At 41.0% G+C, this 27154-nt stretch overlaps 1 protein-coding gene across 7 annotated transcripts in view; it reads right to left on the bottom strand.

Annotated features, from left to right (window-relative positions):
• The window catches only part of LOC121864723 (calpain-5-like), a 62636-nt gene extending 35789 nt beyond the window's left edge, over window positions 1-26847 (bottom strand). For 2 of the 7 annotated variants that reach the window (XM_042363877.1, XM_042363878.1), the window contains exons 1-7: window positions 26495-26844; window positions 22588-22682; window positions 18365-18496; window positions 10639-10863; window positions 10069-10233; window positions 5940-5960; window positions 3328-3449 (exon numbers count right to left, since the gene is read on the bottom strand). In XM_042363877.1, the coding sequence (XP_042219811.1) occupies window positions 3328-3449; window positions 5940-5960; window positions 10069-10233; window positions 10639-10863; window positions 18365-18496; window positions 22588-22682; window positions 26495-26570 (836 nt within the window). In that variant the 5' untranslated portion in view covers window positions 26571-26844. Of the gene's footprint in view, window positions 1-3327; window positions 3450-5939; window positions 5961-10068; window positions 10234-10638; window positions 10864-18364; window positions 18497-22587; window positions 22683-26494 lie in introns of all 7 variants that reach the window. The other 5 variants (XM_042363880.1, XM_042363881.1, XM_042363883.1 and 2 more) reach the window with 4 other exon arrangements.
• Window positions 26848-27154: the final 307 nt, after the last annotated feature.

Below are 27154 nucleotides of genomic sequence, written 5' to 3'. Positions count from 1 at the left end.
GTTGTAGAGTGTGCATTTGGAATTTGTACAAGTAAATGGAGAATTTTAAATGAACTTATTGAAACAAAGGTAGATACTGCTGTTGACAGTGTAAAGTGTGCTATACTTTTCCCTCACATCATCACTGACACAGAGGGTCTGGACACAAAGTCACAAGAATGTACAGTTGAGAATAACACAGCGCCCTCTACAATAAACAATGCTCCACATTCTTCTGCACAGAATGTGACAAAAACGTTAGCAGCTACTTTAATAGTCCACAAGGCTTATATCTTGGCAGATCAAGCTGTTAACAGTGGAAAATGAATGTAAAGCCTTGTTGAGTTTTGATGCAGAATGTGAGGATTTGCATGACTGAGGAAGTGACCATCAAAATATTTGATCGGTGCTTCAGGGTCATGCGTCTAGTTCCAACTTCCTGGTCGCTGGCAAATGCTTCAAGCGTCTACAGGGAAACATCAAAGAAAACACATATGTTTGTCCGCTCCACCAAGGCAGCGTGTTTACTCGTGTGGTCGCTCAATGCCGCAGGATGTTCGTACATGGGACAAGGCTTTACAAGGCTAAACGTTTATAACTGTTACCTCTTGATGTATGGCCAGCCATCAGGGACGTATACAAGGTTTATATCAATGGGCACGTGACTGCATGAAAATGAGGCAAAGACGAATATAATAATGATAATAACAAAGATGATAAGAATAATAAAGTACTAGCAATAAAAGTAATAATAAAAATAATGATAATAATAATAATAACAATAATAATAAATATAATCATAATAATAATAATAATAATAATAATAATAATAATAATAATACTGTATCTTGATTAGAGAATTATGAAACATAAAATATATGAACTGTTTTAGAGATAACATTTTCTTTAAAGCCCCAGACATCCCAATAACGTACCAGTCAGTCATCCAAGTAACACCTGCCTCAACTGGTAGACTGTCACAACAACACAACAAGCAACACTCACAATACCACACAGTCAATCAATCATCCACGACTGCTTCCTAATAACTGGGAGGAAAGGAATAATGATAAAGGTTAGGTTCTACTTTAGGGTGCAGTCTACAAAGTTACATTTAGTCTAACCTAACCTGACCTGACTTGACCTACCCTGACCTAACCTAACCTAACATGACTTGATATGACCTAACCTGACCTAACGTGACCTAACCTAACGTGACCTGATCTGACCTAACCTAACACCACCAGATACTATTATGCGTTGGTTAATCTTAATGTGATCAGTGTATATTAACACTGACTCAGGATATTAACACTGACTCAGGGATATATGAACACTGACTCAGGATATTAACACTGACTCAGGGTATTAACACTGACTCAGGGATATATGAACACTGACTCAGGATATTAACACTGACTCAGGATATTAACACTGACTCAGGGTATTAACACTGACTCAGGGATATATGAACACTGACTCAGGATATTAACACTGACTCAGGATATTAACACTGACTCAGGGTATTAACACTGACTCTGACCTGTGATAATAATACCGACTCAAGATATTAACACTGACTCAAGATATTAACACTGACTCAGGGATATATGAACACTGACTCAGGTATTAACATCAGACTCAAGATATTAACACACTGACTCAGGATATTAACACCGAATCAGGATATATGAACACTGACCAGGGTATTAACACCGACTCAAGATATTAACACTGACCAGGATATTAACACTGACTCAGTGTTAACACTGACTCAAGATATTAACACTGACTCAGGATATTAACACTGACTCCAGGATATTAATACTGACTCAAGATATTAACACTGACTCAAGATATTAACACTGACCTGTGATATTAACACTGACTCAAGATATTACCACTGACTCAAGAGGCTAACACTGACTCAAGATATTAACACTGACTCAGGATATATGAACACCGACTCAGGTAATAACACCGACTCAAGATATTAACACCGACTCAGGATATTAACACTGAATCAGTAGGATATATGAACACTTCGACTCAGGGTATTAACACTGACTCAAGATATTAACACTGACTCAGGATATTAACACTGACTCAGGGTATTAACACTGACTCAAGATATTAACACTGACTCAGGATATTAACACTGACTCAAGATATTAACACTGACTCAAGATATTAACACTGACTCAGGATATTAATACTGACTCAAGATATTAACACTGACTCAAGATATTAACACTGACTCAGGGATATATGAACACTGACTCAGGGTATTAACACTGACTCAAGATATTAACACTGACTCAGGATATTAACACTGACTCAGGATATTAACACTGACTCAAGATATTAACACACTCAGGATATTAACACTGACTCAAGATATTAACACTGACTCAGGATATTAACACTGACTCAGGATATTAACACTGACTCAGGATATTAACACTGAATCAGGATATTAACACTGACTCAGGGATATATTAACACTGACTCAGGGATATATTAACACTGACTCAGGGATATATGAACACTGACTCAGGGTATTAACACTGACTCAAGATATTAACACTGACTCAGGATATTAACACTGAATCAGGATATTAATACTGACTCAAGATATTAACACTGACTCAAGATATTAACACTGACTCAAGATATTAACACTGACTCAAGATATTAACACTGACTCAGGGATATATGAACACTGACTCAGGATATTAACACTGACTCAGGATATTAACACTGACTCAGGATATTAACACTGACTCAAGATATTAACACTGACTCAAGATATTAACACTGACTCAGGATATTAATACTGACTCAAGATATTAACACTGACTCAAGATATTAACACTGACTACAGGGATATATGAACACTGACTCAGGTATTAACACTGACTCCAAGATATTAACACTGACTCAGATATTAACACCGAATCAGATATTAATACTGACTCAAAGATATTAACACTGACTCAAGATAGTTATTAACACTGACTCAGGATATTAACACTGAATCAGGATATTAACACTGACTCAGGGATATATTAACACTGACTCAGGGATATATTAACACTGACTCAGGGATATATTAACACTGACTCAGGATATTAACACTGACTCAGGATATTAACACTGACTCAGGATATTAACACTGACTCAAGATATTAACACTGACTCAGGGATATATTAACACTGACTCAGGATATTAACACTGACTCAGGGATATATTAACACTGACTCAGGGATATATTAACAGACTCAGGGATATATTAACACTGACTCAGGGATATATGAACACTGACTCAGGGATAATACTGTACTCACTTGAATATGGAGAAGAGACCAGTGTCGCCAATGTTGATCTTCTTACAAGCAGTGATGCCATAAGCGTGTCCCTTGATCAGTCCCACGTTAGTTCTCATCTCTGCCTCCTCGTGACTGTGAGGCTGTAAAGGTCAACAAATATATAACGAACATCTGACCTTGCGAGAGGGAGATGTGTGGTGTGTGGACATACTCTGTTGGATGGAAGGGTAAGTTACAGTGTGGACTTTGGGTTAGGTTAGGTTACGTTTAGTTTGGTTAAGTTAGGTTAAGTTAGGTTAGGTTACGTTTAGTTTGGTTAAGTTAGGTTAGGTAAGGTTTAGTTTATTTATAATAGGTTAGGTTATATCTTAACCTCGAGTTATATGCATATTACAAACATATACATGACCTACCTCAGCAGTTGTTAATTGATATACTGTAGTTTTATAATCAATACATAAAAAAAAATATGTTTAGTTTAATTTTCATTTATATGTAAAGAATAATAATAGTCATCACCTGCAGTAGACACCTTACTGAAAGACTTACACTTCTCAACAGATCAGAGACAGGCGTGAGAAGGGTGTTATCCAGTGTGGCCCTCACTACCATACACTGGACCATGGCCCTCACTACCATACACTGGACCATGGCCCTCACTACCATACACTGGACCATGGCCCTCACTACCAAACACTGGACCATGGCCCTCACTACCATACACTGGACCATGGCCCTCACTACATACACTGGACCATGGTGACTCACTACACAAATGTCTTGTAAGTTGATACTGGGTGAAATGATAAATCAAATTAAACTAAACTAAATATTGAAAGTTGAGCACAAAAAGCAACCTATATCTTTCCTCTCTCCTCTCCTCTGTTAAATGTACAGTATTGAGGGATCGGCCACATCTTAGCTGGCGAATGGTTCAACAGTTAGATGATGTCGCGTCACGTCTTAAGGGCGAGAGAAACCCACAATTGGATTCACTCAACGTTTATTGATTGATATGGTTAAAACCTGTAAAAACGACACTCGTTAACTACTGATTACATTCCAGTATATGTATTAATTATATGTTAGTTAGTAAATACACTGTTCTGTATGGTTATTATCCAAATAGCCTTACACTATACATGTACTGTATGTAGTTCACAACATTTCACCAAACAATCACAGTGTTCTTGCCCTCACGTGTGGGGGCTCATAGCTCCACTTAACTCCTAGTATCGCTTCACAACATAACACCAAACAATCACAGTGTTCTTGCCCTCACGTGTGGGGGCTCATAGCTCCACTTAACTCCTAGTATCGCTCCAAGTAACTCCTGGTTATAGCTACTGTGTGTACACTCTGGTGAGGTTGGACGATACTGTGTGCCAGAGGTGTCCCGAGCCCCTAGCTGTGGTCATAACAACGAAATGCTTGTTCTGTGGCTGTGACGCTTACAAACATCTGGCGAGGTCACAGGTCGCACGGCCACATGGGAGTCAGAGGTCGAGACGTACAAGGGCGGCGATAACACACATGATAAGTTTAAGTCTGGTTCAGAGATGTAAGGTTAAGCTAGACTAGATTGGCTTAAGTTAAGCAAGATTAGGTTATGCTAAGGTAGGTTAGGTTAGGTTAGGTTCAGTAAGGTTAGGTTATGTTGCAAACAATGTGTAGTGTGGTTTACGATGGTGGTTACATTGGAGCGCTGGTGTATTGATCATTTAGGAAATCATTGGACCCAACGTACACCAACACTTTTTTGATAGTGTGTACATCTCAGGTCTTTGGCAGACCCTGTACCCGTGTCTTCAGCTGCCAACAGTGTATAACAGAGATGTGCCCGACCACCCAAGCGGCTAACGAGCCAATCAGTGGTGAAGAGGATAAAAAGAAAAATTCACTGAGAAGGCAAGAGAATAAATAGCAAGATTCTCCCTTACACCTGTAACTTAACACACACACAGGAGCTACAGAGAACACTATACTTACCACACTGTATTATGTCTCCAAACAATACTGTAGCAGCACACTGTTCACAACACTATACTTACCACAGTGTATTATGTCTCCAAACAATACTGTAGCAGCACACTGTTGACAACACTATACTTACCACAGTGTATTATGTCTCCAAACAATACTGTAGCAGCACACTGTTCACAACACTATACTTACCACAGTGTATTATGTCTCCGAACAATACTGTAGCAGCACACTGTTCACAACACTATACAGTCCCCACTTTACGTAACCCTCTTGTTCCGTCTCAATATCTTATATTTTTACTAATATGTTTCATAGTAACTTTATTAAACTGACTTATGAAGACATTGGCCACACAAGATGTTTTACATTAATCTTCGCATAGTTAATGTGGTGCATTAATAATGTGTTGTGTTAGTGAGGATAATTAACAGGAAGAACGTTAACTTTGTTCATTTAAAGGTCATTATTATTGATGTATCAACTCCACACAGCAGAAACTATTAAATGTTTGTGTGCATCTACTCCACACATCACACACCAATGACCAAGATAATATGTGTATTAACTAACATTAGGTTTGTTCAGTAAAAGCTCATCATTATATGTGACTGTCTACTCCACACATCACACAACATGCAGCTTACCTCAGGGAAGTTTTCTCCAGTCTAGGAAAGCAAGAAGCCATAGATCAAAATATTAGTTAATACTGACACAAGCAAGACATAAGGTAGATAATTTCAGAACAAGAAAAATAAGCACAACTAGGTCTCTATAACTATCCCATTAGGAGCAAAACAATAAAGTATCGTCCAGATCTCTCTACTCAAAAAAACACCAAAAATGACATCGTGAAACTTCCCTATAACGGACTCCTCTCCCCATATAATCAGTTAGATGAGGGTCTCACCTCTAACAGGCCCTCGATATAATGGATTTCCATCTTCATATATTCCGTTAAATAGAAGTTACACCGTACGTATATCATATTTGGAAAACTACCAATAATATTACCTGAAACTACATTACATATGAACTGCGCCTTACAGAAACCTTGCCAAGATACGCAAACAAATGATCTTATACATAACAGGCCTGGCAATGTCCGCAAATGAAAACAATACGACTGTCCTCTAAACAAACATACAAACGTGCACAGAAATGGTAAACGTGCATAAACCGGTCCAGCTGTCTAGAAGAGTGTATAGATAAACAGACAAACAAACAAACGTATCTGACAGTAACATGGGAGAGAAGGAATAAAACAAGAATATTATGGAAGAACCTAACCTAACCTAACCTAACCTAACCTAACCTAACCTAACCTAACCTAACCTAACCTAACCTAACCTAACCTAACCTAACCTAACCTAACCTTACCTTACCTTACCCAATATAACAATAATCTAACCTAACCTAAACAGTAAGTTTTTGTCCATACATTATCCAAATTGCATTCGTTGTGTTAAGGTCTCTGCTGTCACTACAGAAGGAAACTGGAACACAGTACACAGAGCAGGGTGGGTCCAAGGTGTGGGTGGAGGAACGTGGCGGGCACAGTCAACCCACTCAGCTGGGGGGCTTTGGGGAGGGGGCGCTATAACCTCCCCCCCCGATTTTTGTTTAATCTAACCAATATCATGGGGCATTTTCATACAATTGTGAAGCCGTGTGCACTTGATATTAGTAAATATTCCGTGGTAAATAATAATTATTTTTTACAATATAAAAATGCCTGAGTACAATACTGTTCTGCATTAAAGAAAAGGTCTTGGAATATTCTGATGAAAAAGAGGGGTTCCAGACACCAAGGACCCCCCCTGGATCCTCCCCTGCAGAGATGAACTGTGATATGTGGTGAAGTGACAGAGCCAAACTTCTCACACTGGACCTGATGGTACCTGAACCTGGGACACAGTTGTGAGAGGCACGTAACCTACTGATGTACTGTACTGCCAACATACAGCCATCACACTTGTCATTTCTTCACTAAAATCAACATGATAAAAACCAGTGTCATCCCACCTGGACAGCTGTCTTTGTTATGCATTTTTCTGCCACCTCACTTATATGGTTAGGTTAGGTTAGGTTAGGTTAGGTTAGGTTAGGTAAGGTTAGGTTATGCTAATTTAGGTTAGATTACTCAAGGTCAAATCACATAAAACAGATGAGCGTCAAGATCAGAATCATCCAAGACTGATGTAGAGTAATCTAAAAACCTCAGATACCAACCTGATGATGGTCCACAAGTACAGCGTGATACACAGTACAGGTTGTAATTATTAATAACATAGATACATATATTAAAAATTCACAAGTAATATACTGTACAGTATAAAGAACCTTAAGAACCACACAGGTTCAGTGTTAAGGACAAGCTGCTATTACAACAACACTCCAGTCTCAGCACAACTCACTTACCTTACCTTATTTACCTAATGGCCACTAGAGGTGGCCAGGCTGAGGCCAGTGGCCTGTGTAGGATCCCTCCATTGTTCTTGATAACTTTGTCTTGGGTTATTTTGAAGCCCAGTACTGTTCTTGACTCCACACCTTGGGCTGGTAGACTGTTCCATGGGTCCACCAGCCTCTGTGTGGAGAAGTATTTCCTTATGTTTTTCTGCAGGATAACTTGGCCAGCTTGTAGTTGTGTCCCCTCGTGTTGGTGGTGCGTGACATCACAGAGAAATGTCCGGGTTTAAGCTTTCCGTCACTCAAGATATTGAATGTTTCAACGTGATCTGCCCTATTGTGTCTTGTCTGAAGGGTTGTTAGTCTAAGGCCCTCAGTCTACTTGGTCTGTGTTGTACCTTTCTAGGGATGTTAGGTCTTGCTGGAGGTAGAGTTTCCATGCTTGTCTACAGTAATCCAGACTGGGATGAACAGTGCTTGAGAGTTGTACAGTTGAAGGACCATTTTCTTATCTTTGTATTCAGAGGTACTTTTTAAACTGTAATTCTTAAATCTCAATAACCTCACTTCACTGCTGCTCCACTTGTTACGCAGCCTTCAGTAAATGATCTATCACAATGCCAAGATTTTTCTCCTTCTCGACAGTATCCACGAAAGTGTTATCAACACAATTGTTGTTATTAGCGTTGTATCCTAAATGCAGAGTCTTACATTTCATAATGTTAAAGAACATTTGCCAGTCTTAAGACCATTTGAACAGTTCATGCAGGTCTTTCTGCATCTTTGCCACATCGTCTTGACTTGTTATCTTCCCAAATATCTTTGTGTCGTCCGCAAACTTGACAATGTGGCTCAATATGGTTTCATCTATGTTATTTATGTAGATCACAAACAGGGTGGGCCCCAGGATAGAGTCTTGTGGTACTCCACTGAGAACCTTTTTCCATTCAGAATGTACTCCATTTATTACCACTCTTTGTTGCCTGTCCTCGAGCTCGTTGTTAATCCACGTCAAAATCTTGCCTGTGATGCCATGTGCCTGGTTATGGGACATGGTCAAACACCTTAGAAAAGTCCACGTACAACACATCCACTGGTGAGCCTTGGTCTTTTACCTCCTCAAGGAACATGAGTAAGTGTGTCAAGCAGGATTCTGTGTTGTGATGCATTGATAAGACTGTGTTTGGTCAGGTGTTGGTGTTCAATAGATTATAAGGGTGAAAAGGTGGAAAAAGGCAGACACAAATATAACAATTACAGAAGATAAAATCAAACTTACGAGCAACAACAATAAGAGTTACCAATAAGAGTTAGTTGTATGGCAGCAAAGGAAACAGGGTCAGAGAGACAACTTTACTCCTGACGTTTTAGCCACAAAGGAATAATCATAAAGGAGTACACCACTTGCTTATAAGGAGGAGCCCATGACCAAGCTTGTCACCCCATCATAAAGAGTACACCACTTGCTTATAAGGAGGAGCCCATGACCAAGCTTGTCACCCCATCATAAAGAGTACACCACTTGCTTATAAGGAGGAGCCCATGACCAAGCTTGTCACCCCATCATAAAGAGTACACCACTTGCTTATAAGGAGGAGCCCATGACCAAGCTCGTCACCCCATCATAAAGAGTACACCACTTGCTTATGATACCCCATCATTTCACGGAGGAGCCCATGACCAAGCTTGTCACCCCATCATAAAGAGTACACCACTTGCTTATAAGGAGGAGCCCATGACCAAGCTCGTCACCCCATCATAAAGAGTACACCACTTGCTTATAAGGAGGAGCCCATGACTAAGCTCGTCACCCCATCATAAAGAGTACACCACTTGCTTATAAGGAGGAGCCCATGACCAAGCTTGTCACCCCATCATAAAGAGTACACCACTTGCTTATAAGGAGGAGCCCATGATCAAGCTCATTACCCCATTGGTCTGTTCCCATCCTCCTATTCGACCCATAAGACATCGTCAACATCGCTACAATAAAGGCCTCTGTCATCCTTCCTGCCTTGTTGTTAGGATCCAGTGTAATAGATGTTGATTCCTCTCCATGGCCTTATGCAGCATGCTGGCCGCCGTCCACCTGGGCATATGTCCTTTATCATCAATGTTGCTGATGAATGAGTTAAGACGTCCAGTGGCGTGTGACGTGTGTTCCCTACTCCTGCTCATGTCCCATTAGCAGGACTTGATATTGAAACAGTTTATTAGGCCAGAAAACACCATACCAACTATTAGATTAGGTTAGGTTAGATTAGGTTAGATAAGATTAGTCAAGCTTGTTAGGTTAGGTTAGGTGAGGTTAGGTTAGGTGTGGATATGACAAACATTCTCAAAGAAATTCTCCATCTGACTCACCGTAATAGCGCAGCACATTAAAGCGTGCTCGTCCATCTCTTTGCTCATCCTCTTGAACAGTTGTTTACGTTTCTCAAAGTCGTCGGTGTAGCCGCCCACACTGAGGTCCAGGTGAGCAGACACTCCTGAGGTTAAGTCCACCAGAGCATCGCTGAGATTACCGCCCTGTGTACAGAGATAACATTACCGCCCTGTGTACAGAGATAACATTACCGCCCTGTGTACAGAGATAACATTACCGCCCTGTGTACAGAGATAACATTACCGCCCTGTGTACAGAGATAACATTACCGCCCTGTGTACAGAGATAACATTACCGCCCTGTGTACAGCGATAACATTACCATTAGGTTAGGTTAGGCTGCTTTGTTGGTTCATGTGTATAGCCACACTAATAGTACGTATTATTCAGAAAATTTAAAATCCTTCCCAGAATTATTAATACTGTAACAAAATTTCCCATAGTTTGAGCACAATGAGAGAGAGAGAGAGAGAGAGAGAGAGAGAGATGCTGGCCAATTGTCAACATGGGCCAGGTCAGTGTGGGAAGGGTATAACAAGACACCCCTACCTCTAAGGCTTCGTACGAGCCGTGAAGCTTGGCGTACGCTTTCTCCAGCAAGGCACACCAGAACTCCCCCTTCTCTCTAGAGTGTGTAAATATCAACTGGCCCTCGATGGTGGGCAGCAGGTCGTCAATAACAACATCCAGCCACTCCCCGAACCTCCAGAAGCGGAAGTGGAAGATGCCCGGGTGAAGCTCTCCATACTCCTGATCTTTGTAATCTGGTATAACCTGAAATAATAAAAGGATTAAAGCTCTTTGTAATCTGGTATAACCTGAAATAATAAAAGGATTAAAGCTCTTTGTAATCTGGTATAACCTGAAATAATAAAAGGATTAAAGCTCCTTGTAATCTGGTATAACCTGAAATAATAAAAGGATTAAAATCTGGTATAACTCTGTAATCTGGTATAACCTGAAATAATAAAAGGATTAAAGCTCTGTAATCTGGGTATAACCTGAATAATACTCTTTGTAATCTGGTATAACCTGAAATAATAAAAAGGATTAAAGCTCCTTGTAATCTGGTATAACCTGAAATAATAAAAGGATTAAAGCTCTTTGTAATCTGGTATAACCTGAAATAATAAAAGGATTAAAGCTCTTTGTAATCTGGTATAACCTGAAATAATAAAAGGATTAAATCTGTAATTACAATGTGGAAACACTAACACACATAACTCTCACTAACATGTCAAGAGTTTGAGTCCTGCTTGGCCCAGACACATGTGAGAAGGGTGAGTGTTATCATCACTACCAAACATGACAGGTGTTCCTCCAGACACTACACCTTCCTCCTGTGCTAACACTTAAGAGACCAACTGCCCAATCAGTTAGTAACCTGGTACAGTAAGTGGTGAAATTATATTAAAAAAAAATAAAAGTAAAATAAAATAAAACCTCATAGCTACCAGCCCGGCAGAACCCTAAAGCACGTAATGTGGGTCAAATATTTGGGTTTGTGTGTAAATTCAGTGTAAAATAGACATGTTGTCATGGATGTCTCATATATAAGCCATAATTCAAGTGTATAAAAATATAAATAGTGGTGTTGGATTATAACTTTGGTAAATAATTACTGTAGTCTGATGGTCGTAGGTGACGTTTCACCAGGTTGTGATGCGCTAACTACTGATTTCTTGTCAAGCACTTTAATGGTGGTAAATTACTTATCATAAATAAATTAATACAGTAATAGATTATCATTGTATTATAACAATTAATAATAACAAATAACACCGAGTTATCAAAGTAGTTGAATGACGATTGGCTCCCACACCTTTTAGCCGAGACTTACAGGCCTGCGGTGTGTGGGACGCTGGTAGAGCTGGTCACATACCCCCCTGAGCACAGGTCCTACACCACAACCAAGATAGTGTTTTGCTTTTATGTTTCCAGATATTACACAACGTAATAACTTCGAACACTACTGAAGTCTACAGAGAACTTCATTTGACAAAGTGTTTTATCAACGCAGTAAGCTAAAAGACACCACTATCTTTGTCAACGAGGACCTCTGCCCAGGTACCACTAAAGCCCGCCAACAGCAAATGGACCAGTTTAAAGGAGCCAGGAAACGTGACGTTCAATCATAAAACCCTTGTTGTGAGGGATCGGGCAAGTGGACACACGCCCACTCACCCACCCGCTGTACCAACTCCCCCCTAGCCCTTCGAGAACCCCCTCCCCACGGAGGGGGAACCAGCCACTGCCACTATCACCTGAGGAGTTTTTCCCCCCTGTCAGCCTACTCGGGTACTACACGCCCACCCTCTGTGATTGAAACCAGTAACCCTCAAAACCAAGTGACAGGCGCACCTCCCACACAATCTGGAAACCTCCCTCAACAGTCATCTTAATTCTGTTGGTTGCAGCACTTGTGAGTACGTTACCCCCCACTATTATAACTTTCTTTGATCTTCCATTTTTACACCTCAGTGACCCTGAGTTTTTACTGTTCCTTAATCAGTACCAATATTCCTACACTGATGATGCTGGTGTTGTTCCCTTAGATGTGCTAGACCGTATGTGTTACACCCCCTTTACCCATGGTGTCGACACAATACTCCCTCATGTTGATCCTGATGCCTTTCTACAAAACTCACTGGGTTACACCAACCCCAACTGTACCTCTTACCTTCCTGACTCTCCACAGTTTAGTTCTAGTCTTCTTCTACCTCATTCCTTCTCCTCATTAGCCATAACATCAGCAGTATTCCCCTTCATCTAGATACCGTTTTAGATCAGTGTTTATCTTCTATTGCCCACAAATTTGATGTACTTGGGTTCTGTGAGACCAAACTCACTAACGATATTGAACATTTGTATAACATTCCTAATTATTATAGACACTGCGTCAACACGTCACGACACAGTGGTGGTGTCGCCCTATATGTTGATATCAAGTATAACACTTCTGTAAGAGATTATTTAAAGGTTCAGGAGGAGTACATGGAGAGTGTTTTCATTGAATTACGTAACGACACACGAAATATCCTAGTAGGAGTAATCTACAGAAGACCCCACACTAATGTAAGGAACTTTCTTGATAAATTTTTGTTGTTTATCACTATCATAAGTTCAGAGAGGAAACATTGCTACATTACAGGAGATTTCAACCTTGATCTATTAAAATCAGAAACCGACACCTCAGTATTAGACCTTCTTGCTACCTGTCATTCTAAACTCTTCTTCAACACTATAACCAAACCCACTAGAGTAACTGCCACCTCTGCCACTGTGATAGATCATATCTGGACTAGCAACACTCCTAACAACCTAGCAAGTGGAATTATTTATAACAATATCTCAGATCACTTCCCAGTTTTTGCCATGTATAAAACAGCCACAAGACCTGAAAGGTCTAGTAGAGTCTCAATTCAATACAGAGACTACTGCGCCGACAACATGCTCCTTTTTGAAAACAACCTAATGAATGCTAACTGGGATCTTGTCTATGCCTCCAACAACCCTAACGTGAACAGCTGTAACTTCTCTAGCATCTTCAATGCTTGCTTTGATAAATGCTTCCCGCTCAAGACTAAGTCAGTGAAAACTGTATCCATTTCCAAACCCTATATCACAAGCGAAATTAAGATAATGATAAAGGAAAAACACAAACTCCAAAGGAAATTTGCAAAAAGACCCATAACTTTCGGTGATGCTTACCGAAGTATCAGAAATAGAGTAACTCAAGCAGTTAGAAATGCCAGACGTAACTATTATACAAATAAGCTCCAGTCAGCATCAGGCGACAGTAAGAAAACCTGGAATGTCATAAATTCTATTCAGAACAGGAACACTCAGCCTTCGGCCCCCCACTCAGCTTTTATGATAAACGATTCAGTTATAACGGAACCCTCCCTCATTGCCAACCACTTCAATGAATATTTTATTAATGTTGGCAAAAATCTTGCAGAGAGCATCCCAGATCACCATGGGGAATTTAGAGCCTACCTGCAAAACAGACAGCAAAATGAGCTGTTCTTATCTCCTGTCACAGCAGATGAATTACTGGCCATCATAAAAATGTCCAAAGATGCAGCAGCAGGCGAAGACAATATACCAATGAGCATCATTAAGAAAGTAGCCCACTTATTACTACCTGTTCTCCTACACATTTGTAACTCCTCCTTCACTAGTGGTGTCTTTCTGGATAAACTGAAAATTGCTAAAGTTCACCCAGCATATAAAAAAAATCTGGGGACAAAGGTCTCTTCAAGAATTACCGCCCCATATCAGTCCTCCCAGCCTTGAGTAAGATACTGGAGAAGCTAGCATGTAGTAAACTAAATTCCTTCTGCAATGCCAATAACATCTTTACAGACTCCCAGTTTGGATTTAGAGCTAGAAGGTCGACTGAGAGTGCTCTGCTATCCTTTACTAATGACATCTTAAATTCCTTTGATGACAGTCAGTTCACAGTCTGTATATTCTTGGACCTCTCTAAAGCCTTCGATACTGTCGACCATACCATCCTCCTTTCAAAGCTTGAACATTACGGCGTTAGGGGCCTGTCCCACAATTGGTTTACCTCATATCTGTCCAACAGGATGCAGTATGTCTGCTATAATAACCACCAATCTGACTCCTCGCCAATTTTGTATGGAGTCCCCCAAGGTTCCATTCTCGGTCCAGTACTGTTTTTGTTGTACATAAACGACATAGTCCACGCCAGCTCACTCATAAAATACAACTTATTTGCAGACGATAGTAATCTCTATGCCAGCAACTCAGACCTCCATTCCTTGATGAGAACTATGAACACTGAATTAACTAAAATCGGGACCTGGGTAATACGTAATAAACTGACCTTAAACCTTGAGAAAACCCACTACACGATCTTTCACAGAAGGAAAAACTTACCCCCAGACTTGGACCCCCTGTACCTTGGTAATACAGTCCTCAAACGCGAACAAAATACTAAATTCCTCAGAGTTATTGTTGATGAGAAACTTAACTGGAGAAACCACATACAAGCCATTCACAGTAAAGTCAATAAACAGTGCGGTATCATGTATCACACTCGACAGTCACTCACTCTCACAGCAATGAAAGAAATCTATCATGATCTTGTTTACCAACACCTGATACACTGTCACACACTATGGGGGGCCTCTGGCTCTCCAAAAACACAATCTCTGGTTACTACACAAAAGAGAGTTGTAAGGACAATGACCTACCTGAAAAAAACAGATCACACAAACGAAAAATTTGCTATATTGAAATTTTTAAAATTCGAAGATATTAACACTTACTGCTGTACCCTCTTTGTTTACAAATCTATCAATCACTTGCTTGACAATAATTACTTCCAGTTCCGGAATAATCAGAGATACAACTTAAGGCACCCAGAGCTACTAAGACCACCCCCCATGCGCTCCTCTCAGTCCCAGACGTCCATAAAATATCATAGTGTGAAGGTGTGAAGGTATGGAACAACTTACCCCCACCCATCTGAGCAAAGACTACGCTCCCTTCCTTTAAATCATCTCTAAAAAAATATCTATTGTCGAAGTATTAATATTTCTTGTAACACTTACTATATTTACAGTACCTGCTTTTATTGTACCACCAAATCCGTTTTATCGGAAAATATCATGTAAATAAATAAGGAATTACCATTGCAATACACATAATTGCCAACTAGACATAATCCTCAAAGCTCTGTCCTCTTGTTCAACCTTATTACTGCACAACCCAGGTTGTACTGCTCCCCCATTATACTTATGTTTTTAAATTCCACTCTAATTTATGTATACAGTATAGGTACTTTATAAAAAAAAAATAACAATAATAAATAAATAAAAATTAATATTAAATATTGAAGTGATAAATCGTGATAACATGTTCTTATTACCACCATGCTATTGTTCTATTCCAGATGATACTAAAATGTTACATAACACTTCCTTGAGATAATGCACAGTATATTCTGTAGCCTAAAAGAGAGCTCAACTGGCTCAGCCATGTTAATGTTATATAAGTTCTTCATTGACTGCTTGACTTACGTCCATCGGTATTCACCTACCTGCTCTGACTTCACGACCGTCGACATACGACCCCGCAGTCGTGACAAAAATATTTTTCAAATGACGCGCATTTATAATCGAACTTTTCGTCCCTGGCGAGAACGTGGCGGGCGGGCTTTGGTCACTTCGTGGGTGCACTCACTCAGTAGAGTGCTTAGTTGGTGTTTGGCTATCGTATCCTATATACTGATCGCGCTGTGAACTTTCGTTATTATTGTATATAATTGACTTTATAATGACTGGAAAGCGTAAAAGTGAGAGTGCTGGTGATGCTTCAAAGAAAAGGAGATGGGCAATTACTTTTGAGATGAAAATGAAGATAATAATTCAGCATGGGAATGGAAAGACTGTAGCAACAATCTTACGTGACTTAGGTTTCTTACACTCGACCATATCCACTATTCTGAAGGACAAGGAACGTATTCGTGATGTAGTGAAAGGAACAACACCAATAAAGGGAACTATAATTTCAAAGAAAAGACAAGGTCCTATTCACGATATGGAAAAATTATTGGTGATATGGATAGAAGACCAGATACAGAAGCGTGTACCCTTAAGCCTTCTAACCATACAGGCTAAAGCAAGAAGTCTGTTCCAAAGCCTGAAGGAGCAGGCAGGAGATGAATGTGATCAAACCTTTACAGGAAGTCATGGGTGGTTTGATAGATTTAAAAACGCTACAGTCTACACAATGTTAAGGTGAGTGGAGAGGCAGCTAGTGCCGATGTTGGTGCTGCCGAAGCTTTTAAGGAGGAGTTAGATGATGTGATTGTGAAAGGGAATTATTTGCCAGAGCAAATATTCAATGTGGATGAGACTGGATTATTGTGGAAACGCATGCCTGACCGGACATACATCCACAAAGAGGCAAAAAAAATGCCCGGATTCAAGGCATTCAAGGACAGAATTACACTTCTGTTGGGGGGGAATGTTGCTGGTTTCAAGCTAAAGCCCTTCATGATCTATCATTCAGAGAACCCCAGGGCTTTTAAACATGTCAGCAAGCACACACTGCCAGTGTTTTATCGCAGTAATAAGAAAGCTTGTATGGCCTTAGCACTGTTTGAGGATTGGTTCATGACTTGTTTCATTCCACGAGCCAAGGAGTATTGTCTGCAACAACGGATTCCATTCAAGATTTTGCTGATTTTGGATAATGCTCCGGGACACCCACCACACCTGGACGACATGCACCCTGATGTTAAGGTAGTCTACATTCCACCTAACACTACCTCTATCACCCAACCCATGGATCAAGGTGCTATTGCTGCCTTTAAAGCGTATTATTTAAGCACGACCATCGCTCAGGCTGTTGCTGCTACTGAAGGTGAGAAAACGCTCAGAAAGTTTTGGAAGGAGTACAACATTTTGTCATGTATAAAGAACATTAGTGCAGCATGGGATCAGGTTACAAAACATTGCATGAATGGAATATGGAAGAAAATCCTGAAAAGATATGTGAACAGTTTCAAAGGATTTAATGAAAATGAAGTTAGTTCGGATATTAGTAACAAGATAGTGGAGTTAGGTAAACAGCTGGAGTTAGAAATTGATAATGAAGATGTTGGACAGAGAAATTTATAATGAAAAGAAAAAACAAACTGTGCAGTCTAAATTGGACATCAATTTTAAGAAGTCCCTCAGTGCTGTCTCCTCACGCCCCACCAGTGCTGCCTCTTCACTCCCTCAAGATGATCCAATACCTTCAACCAGCAAGTTTCCACAGTACATAAACTTGTCTGAAGAAAGCGACATTGATGACCCACCCAGCCCTGTCTCCTCCTCTGCTTCATCCAATTAATATATTCTCCATGTACACTGTATACCTGTTAACAGAAAATTATGGGGGCCCCGTGTGCATTCAGCTGACTACATTAAAGGTAAGTGTTCAGTCACACTGTATCCATTCTTCATTATTTATTACTTTTACTGTACTGTATTTCATTGTAGATTTATTTTTTTTTTAAATTTTTTTTTTTTTTTTTATCTATGTCGGACTTACGACCTGGATTTGGGTCCCAAGAGTGTGTTACAGGTGTGGTGTAGAGTGTGTTACAGGTGTGGTGTAGAGTGTTACAGGGGAGGCAGGAGGAGTAAAGTATTTTATATATATAATAATGTAAGATTAAAATATACAAGAAACACATAAAATACAGTAAAATAAAAAGATTAATTAAATAAGAAGAAATATGGAGTCTTACCCTATGCCACAGTTCCTTGACACCAGTGAGGGTGGCACAGGCTGCAACAAACCAACAGTTGCCAAGCTGGCCCTGGGTGACATCATTTGCGTTCACTCCCTCAACAAACAAACGAGGCTTATCAACAAGCTCCTGTAATATGACATACAAGACATAAAATAACTACATATAAAAAACATAAGAAACTATAGTTGTACTCTACATTAATAATACTTATAATCTGTAATGTTAGCGGAATTGATTGAGAATGATGATAATTGTGACATAAATAAAGAAATGAAGAATTTGAACAAGTAATCATCAGTACATCTGGTATTCACTACAGAGTTAAAAATCATTGATATTTGTAACAACTTCTGGTTCATGCTAAGGTCTGCCACAGTGTTGTGAGGGTTGCTGGCGGACAAACACCCAAACTGCTGGACCTCATCATAACTAACGAAGAGGGTACGGTGGCCAAGCTGGAACATCAAACCCTAAAAATGATCCAATACCTTCAACCAGCAAGTTTCCCCTGTATGTTAACCTGTCTGAAGAAAGCGACAGTGATGACCCACCCAGCCCTGTCTCCTCCTCTGCTTCATCCAATTAATGTAGTCTACATGTTTAATTAAAAAATTATTGAGGCCCCATGTGCATTAAGCTGACCACATTAAAGGTAAGTGCCCCTAAAAAACTGCCTAGTGCCAGTGCTAGTGATGCTGGTGGAGTGAAACATAAAAGGCAAAAGTCAGTGATGACCCTGACAAAAAAGTTGAATTATTAGACAAGTTAAAGGAGGGGATGAGTGCTGCCACGGCTGGTCAGTTGTTTGGTGTGAACGAGTCCACAGTGAGGTACATGAGGAAGAATGAACCAGCAATTCTGATTCTGTTCAAGCGAGTGCTAAAGTGGTGCAGGTTGTTCATGACAAGAACATAGTAAAAACAGAAGAAGCACTGAACATTTGGGTTGAGGACCAGCACCACAAAACTGTTCTGATCAACAGCAACTTGATTCATGAGAAAACTAAAAGTCTTTATGGTCAGGTGGTGAAGGGGCTGGTGTAGTGACTGAACCAACTTTTAGTGCCAGTGACTGGGGAGGCCGCATCAGCTGACCATACAACCGCAGGTGCATTTCCCACAGAGTAAGTGTTTAATGCTGATGAATCTGGTCTATATTGGAAGAAAATGCCTGGTAGATCATACATAAACAAGCAGGAGAGGCATGCCTCTGGGCTCAAGGCAGCCAAGAACAGGGTGATGCTCATCTTCTGTGGCAGTACAGCTGGCCACATGATCAAGCCTGGCTTGCTTTACCACTCAACAAACCCTTTCATGGAACTCAGCCTTAAGATGGTCCAAGGAATCAACCAAGTATTGTTTCCCTACCAGGAAATGTTTAAAGACCTCAAAGCCAAGAGGAAACAACTACCAATCAAGAGGTTTTTCAAGAAAGAACTGGCCACTACTGCTACCGCTTCACCCTCATCCTCCGCCAGTCACCCGCCTCCTCCCAGCTACCCGCCACCTTACCACCCGCCTCCCGGCCACGCGCCACTCAACCACCCGCCTCTCCCTGCCACCCACCACTGCATCACCCTCTTCCAACAGTGAGCCTGTTGTTCCCCCTGTGCTTCAGTAACCAGATGTCTCCCTATGTACAGTACACTTCAAGCTCCAAACTTCCACATATGAATGTATGTACAGTATTGTGATTTAAGTTTCTCATACACAGTACAGTATAGATATACCTGTATATTAGTGCACTAAGGTAGTATAAGTGGCTATTCGCAGTTTTGCCAATACATGCCATTTCTTGGAACTCATCCCTTGCGAATGGCAAGGGTCTACTGTATCTTGACGAATAAATTAGTTTAGATTCGTGCCCCTCCAAAAGGGTGACACAGAGGTCCCCCAGTGTGTGGTATGCCACAAGACTCTGAGCAATGACGGCATGTGGCCCACACGCTTGGAACGCCACCTGACAACAACCCATCCTGAACTGGCCGACAAGCCTAAGCCATTCTTTGAGGCAAGAAAGTAGTCCTTGAAGCGAGCTAAGATGGATGGCAGTGGAGCTTTTTGGCAAAAGACTTCAAAGATTGTTGAGGCTTACTACAAGATTGCTCTGTTGATAGCAAAAGACAAGAAGAGCCACAACATCGGAGAGACTCTCATAACACCGAGTCTACACCTTTGAAGCACTGAATGCTATCAACCTAACACAGCAAGGGAAGAACATCAACATCATAATGCAGTACAACACCATTCAAGCCTTCATGGCCAAACTCGACCTCTGGAAATATCAAATTGAGGATAGAAACACAACCTGTTTTGCAAACTTATATTCCGCTCTCCTACAGAGTCAGCTCGATTCCGAATTAAAAAAAGTAGTCGCTCATCTGACCGAGTTGAAATCAGAATTCATCTGCTACTTTCTGGATACAGATGAAAAGTGCAAGGTCCTGGAAATTCATCAGGAACCCATTCTACTGTGACGTAGCTGATGTTTTGGATGAAGTCCATGAAGAGTTTCTTGAACTGAAGTTTTAACTCTTCAGCTGAGGACGACTTCGAAAATCTGGATCAAGAGACCTTCTGTGTCAAGTACCTTCCTGTTTACCCCCTGATCTCACGTCAGCTGTTCAGAGTCTGACTATGGTCGGATCCACGTACCTTTGTGAGGCTTCATTTTCCACGCTCATCACTGTCAAGACCAAATACAGAAACAAGCTGAATGTTGAAGGGACCTGCAATGTGCTCTCTCTGGCATGTGGACATGCATTCAGGATGAGGTAGCTAAGAAGCAGTGCCAAGTATCTCACTAAATGTGTTGTGTATTTGTGAATTCATTACAGTATACTCTACAGATTTCCTCGCATAATAGAATGATTAAAAAAACGCTCGCACCTTTCTCAATTCTCCTTTTTAATAAAGGTCCTTCAGAAGTATTTTTTAAATTTTTTGGTTGGAGGAAGGAGGGGCGTGGAGATGAGGACCCACTACTAAAGAGGGCATGATGATGAAAAGGTTAAGAACCAATGAACTAAACTATTGGGTCTTATAAGGTCGTTCAGATATCTAGATGGTTCATCCCTTGTAATGATCTTCAAGAGTGAAGTGCTTCCCCATCTGGAGTACTGTCACCCCGTCTGGTCCCTGAGATATGCTAGAGACTGTCGGTTGGTTGAAAATGTTCAAAGGAGGGCCACCAGACTGGTGCCTGCACTGCGGCACTTCAGCTACCCAAAGAGATTAGAACACCTGCAACTGCCCAGCTTATTCTATAGGTGGACAAGGGGGCATCTAATAGAATTCCATAAACACCTCAGAGAACATTACTCAGTCATGTGTTCATTCTTGGAGCTGGCGGACGCCCGCCCCACAAGAGGTCACAGCTCAAGGTTGAAGAAGCCACAAGTCCAGAAAATTGTGAGGGCAAACTTTTGTGGAGTGAGAGTTATGAACTCTTGGAACTATCTGCCAGAGAGTGTTGTGATGGCACCGAGTGTGGGCTCATTTAAGACCAGACTTGACCAACCAGAACATGCCCAGTACTTACCACCAGTGCATAACAGAGTCAGTACTGTACATGTCCTGTACTTACTAATAGTGCATAACAGAGATGTAACTGACCTCCCAAGTGGCTAACAATCCAATCAGTGGTGAAGAGGATAATGTATAAAGTACAGTATGGTCCAATAAGTGTTGTCATGATCACAGGTTTGATTCCTGACTCATGTGGAGGCTTCAGTTCCTTCCTTGTACACCAGCCCATGTACAATCAAAGACAAAAGTCGTGTCGTGGTTTTGTCCGAAGATTAAACATAACTCGTGAAACATTATGAGAGCCCCCTACCACATGGCAGAGCTCACCAGAAGTTTAGCCCATCGGCAAATGTTTTCACCAAATTTCACGACACGACTTTTCTTTCACTGTACACTAGTCTTCGTACACTAGCCCATGTACACCAGTACTTGTACACTACTCTTTGCACAATAGTCCTTGAACAATAGTCCTTGTACACCTACCCTTGAACAGTAGGAAACTGTAGTACAGTACTGTACAGTACTTGGAGAGAACCTTCCATGTTTGATAAGGTCTGACATCTGAGCCAAGAACATGAACCTGTGACACAGTACTGTACCACCTGTGACACAGTACTGTCCCACCTGTGACACAGTACTGTACCACCTGTGACACAGTACTGTACCACCATCATCAAAACCTAGACTTACATGGGGTCGTTTCCAGGTGATAACACCAGGTGGCTGCTTGGAGAAGAAGAGCGATGAGTCATGCGGTGGGAACTTTGGGTCACTGAACTTCTCTCCTGTGAAGAAAATTAATATTATAAACAAAACTGGAAAACAATTATACATCAACAATATCTCCTCATGGTACTGTTATTCATTTATATTATTGTGTATTGTACATGTATAACTATATATTTTATAAACGTGTTATATCAATGTAAAGTTGTATGACAATTTTACTGAACCTCTCTCTCTCTCTCTTACTCATTTCATTCTTGAGTCTCTAAGGCTAACTATAACATTGATAATGTAAAGTATTGTAATTAACATTTATATCTATGAGTGGCAAATAAATTTATCACAATAGAGAAAACAAATTAATAGTTGGTATTCAGTAATAATAATGATAATAATATGGTAATACTACTACTGTAATACTACTATTAAGAGTTGTGCAACGAGCTAGCCGAGCCCCTGAAGATCTTGGTTGTAAATGTCTGGATGAACAAAAGGTCCCCAGTGAATGGAAAGTGGCTTATGTGAGTCCCATCTTCAAGAAGGGCGATCGTCACTCCATGAACAATTATAGACCGGTGAGCCTGACCAACATAATATGTAAAGTACTTGTGAGTATTATCAGAGAATCCGCGATGGAACATCTACTACGAAACAACCTTGTAAAAGATTGCCAACACGGTTTTATGCCGGGGCGCTCCTGCTTAACACAATTGCTCGAGGTATTGGATATCTGGACCCATATTCTGGAACGGGGTGGTAATATTGATAACATATACCTATATTTTGCAAAGGCTTTCGGCAGTGTAGCCCACAAAAGGCTGAAAATCAAACTGGAAGGGTACGGAATTCGGGGAAATGTCCTAGCGTGGATAGAAGACTTTCTACATGACCGCAAGCGGAGTGTGGTGATTAATGGCACGAAATCGTCATCTGTACCTGTTACAAGTGGGGTACCACAGGGCAGTGTATTGGGCCCGCTGTTGTTTGTTTGTTTCTTAAATGACATGCCTGACGCTGTACACTCCTCCATACAAATGTTTGCGGATGACGCCAAGTTATTTCGGGAAATCAAGAACCAAGCGGAGTGTAAAGAGCTGCAGAAGGATCTCTGTGAGCTCCAAAAATGGTCGAAGAAATGGCTGCTGAGATTCAATGTCACGAAGTGCAAGAGGATGCACCTGGGGCGTACCAATGGTAAGGAGGCGTATCATATGAAGAAACTGCACTATATTAGAGACTGAATGTGAGAAGGACCTAGGTGTGTATGTTGACAATGAGCTGAAGTTCTCGGGCCATTGCGAGAAAAAGGTAAATCAGACAAATAAATTATTGGGTCTTATAAGAAGGTCGTTCAGATATCTAGACGGCCCGTCCCTCGGAACGATCATCAAGAGTGAAGTGCTTCCCCATCTGGAGTACTGTCACCCCGTCTGGTCCACGAGATATGCTAGGGACTGTCAGTTGGTTGAAAATGTTCAAAGGAGGGCCACCAGACTGGTGCCTGCCCTACGGCACCTCAGCTACCCTGAGAGATTGGAGCATCTGAACTTGCCTAGCTTATACTACAGACAGGCAAGGGGTGACCTAATTGAGGTGTATAAACATCTCAAGGGGCACTACTCAGTCGAGTGTCCTTATTTGGAGCTGGCGGACGCTCGCTCCACAAGGGTCACAGCTCAAGATTGAAGAAGCTGCAGGTCCAGAAAACTGTGAGGGCAAACTTTTTCGGAGAGTTGTGAACTCTTGGAACAATTTACCAGAGAGTGTTGTGACGGCACCGAGTGTGAGCTCTTTCAAGACCAGAACTTAACCAACACTGGAGCAGATTCAGGTACATTCAGGAGCCGGTGCATGCTCAGTACTTGCCAACAGTGCGTGACAGAGAGCCAGTACATGACTAGTACTTGCCAACAGAGCGTGACAGATAAGTGACCGATCGCCCAAGTGGCTAACGAGCCGATCAGTGGTGAAGAGGATAAAAGTAAAGTAAAAATTTATAATAATAATAATAATACGTGTATGTGTGTGTGTGTGTGTTGACAGATAAAACTTATGTATAAATATGTAGCAATATTTTCATAAACACCAAAGTAACATATTAACAGAATAGCAGTTCAAATAAACGGTATTCTTATGCACTAATAAGTAAAAAAAGTAAAATTATAACCAACATTGTTATTGGTAAAGCGGAGATCAATTCACACCTGCCACATCTTACTGTTTCCACTATGGTAAAAATAAATCATCCATATTATTTTATGAACTCAGCTATCAGGGGCCAATATTTATAAGGGAACAAGTGACTAAAACTTTCGTCTTTCCTTGTGGACAAAAATACAATATTCATTTATTCATTTACATTTGACACCTAACCTACCCTACCACATGGCCTACCCTACCACATGACCTACCCTACCACATGACCTACCCTACCACATGACCTACCCTACCACATGACCTACCCTACCACATGACCTACCCTACCACATGACCTACACTACCACATGTCCTACACTACCACATGACCTACCATACCACATGACCTACCCTACCACATGACCTACCCTACCACATGGCCAAAAATGTCTGCACGGAAGGGGAGAATGCTTAGGTTAGGTTAAGTTGGGATAGGCTCGTTATGTTAGGCTAGGTTAGGATGGGTCAGGATAGGTTAGGTTAGGATGGGTCAGGATAGGTTAGGTTAGGATGGGTCAGGAGAGGTTAGGTTAGGATGGGTCAGGATAGGTTAGGTTAGGATGGGTCAGGATAGGTTAGGTTAGGATGGGTCAGGATAGGTTAGGTTAGGATGGGTCAGGATAGGTTAGGTTAGGATGGGTCAGGATAGGTTAGGTTAGGATGGGTTGGGGATGGGTTGGGTTGGGATGGATTCGGGGTGGGGTTGGTTGGGATAGATTAGGATGGGGTTGGGTTAGGATGGGTCAGGATAGGTTGGGTTGGGATGGGTCAGGATAGGTTAGGTTAGGATGGGTCAGGATAGGTTAGGTTAGGATGGGTCAGGATAGGTTAGGTTAGGATGGGTCAGGATAGGTTAGGTTAGGATGGGTCAGGATAGGTTAGGTTAGGATGAGTTACCATAAGTTACGTTTGGTTGCGTTTATGTTAAATTCAGGCTAAGTTAGGTTGGGCCGGATTAAGGTTAGGCTATGGTGAGTTAGGTTATGTTAGGTTAGGTTAGGTTAGGTTTCATACTTATGCTACCTGTGCGCTCCTCTCAGTCCCAGACCTCCATAAAATATCACAGTGTGAAGGTGTGGAACAACTTACCCCCACCCACCCCAGCAAAGACTACGCTCCCTTCCTTTAAATCATCTCTTAAAAAATATCTATTGTCTAAGTATTAATATTTTGTAACACTACTTTACATACCTGCTTTTATTGTACCACCAAAACCGTTTGTCACGAGGATAGATAGAAATTACTATTGTAATAATTATATATATATATGTTGTCAAGACATTTATCCTGCTGTATTGTTCCTCGCCTATCAGATTAATGTATATCAACTCAAATGTAAAAAATAAGAAAAAGTAAATAAATAAAAAGTGATAACCGTGGTAACATGTTCTTATTACCACCATGCTATTGTTCTATTCCATATGATACTAAATGTTACATAATACTTCCTTGAGATAAATGTACAGTATATATCAGGTGCCTACAAGAGAGCTCAGGTTCAGCCATGCCAACACTGTCATTATTATCCACTCTGTACTGTATATTTCTGACTAAATAAATTGTTTCAACATCAAGGTCGTACAGTATTTTTTCACATAAAGCATCAAGAATATTTTGTCTCCTGATAATATATTTTGAACAGTGTGCATGTTAGTTCAAGAGCCTCCTCCCTCACCTCTGTTGAGACACGACTTCTTCAGCTTGGAGTAGCTCTGACCATGGAAGGCGGTGATGTTGCTGAAGAGACCCATCCTTGGTTACCTTCTCATCTTATTCAACACTCAGGCTTCTGCCTCAGCTCCCTTGTTTCAACCTTGCCTCAGCTCCCCTTGTTTCAACCTTGCCTCAGCTCCCCTTGTTTCAACCTTGCCTCAGCTCCCTTGTTTCAACCTTGCCTCAGCACACCTTGTTTCAACCTTGCCTCAGCTCCCCTTGTTTCAACCTTGCCTCAGCTCCCTTGTTTCAACCTTGCCTCAGCTCCCTCTCTCTCCGTCAACCACCACAGAACCTGAAAGAAACAAAACATTTAATAAATATTGACTGACAACATACACATGAACACCTGACCATTAATCCTTCCAGTTTATTTGACCTTAAGATTAACCTAACCCAAGCTAACCTAACCCAAGCTAACCTAACCCAAGCTAACCTAACCGCCACACACACACACACACACACACACACCACCACTACACACACACAACACTACACACACACAACACTACACACACACATACCACCACTACACACACACATACCACCACTACACACACACCACATGCATCTCCACTACAGTCATACCGCCACATACACCACCACTACAGTCACACCGCCA

Source organism: Homarus americanus, unplaced genomic scaffold, assembly GCF_018991925.1.
Source record: "Homarus americanus isolate GMGI-L3 unplaced genomic scaffold, GMGI_Hamer_2.0 scaffold55395, whole genome shotgun sequence".
NCBI lineage: Eukaryota > Metazoa > Arthropoda > Malacostraca > Decapoda > Nephropidae > Homarus > Homarus americanus.
Note: the sequence above shows the minus strand (reverse complement) of the source record. Positions and strands in the feature narration are given on the sequence as shown.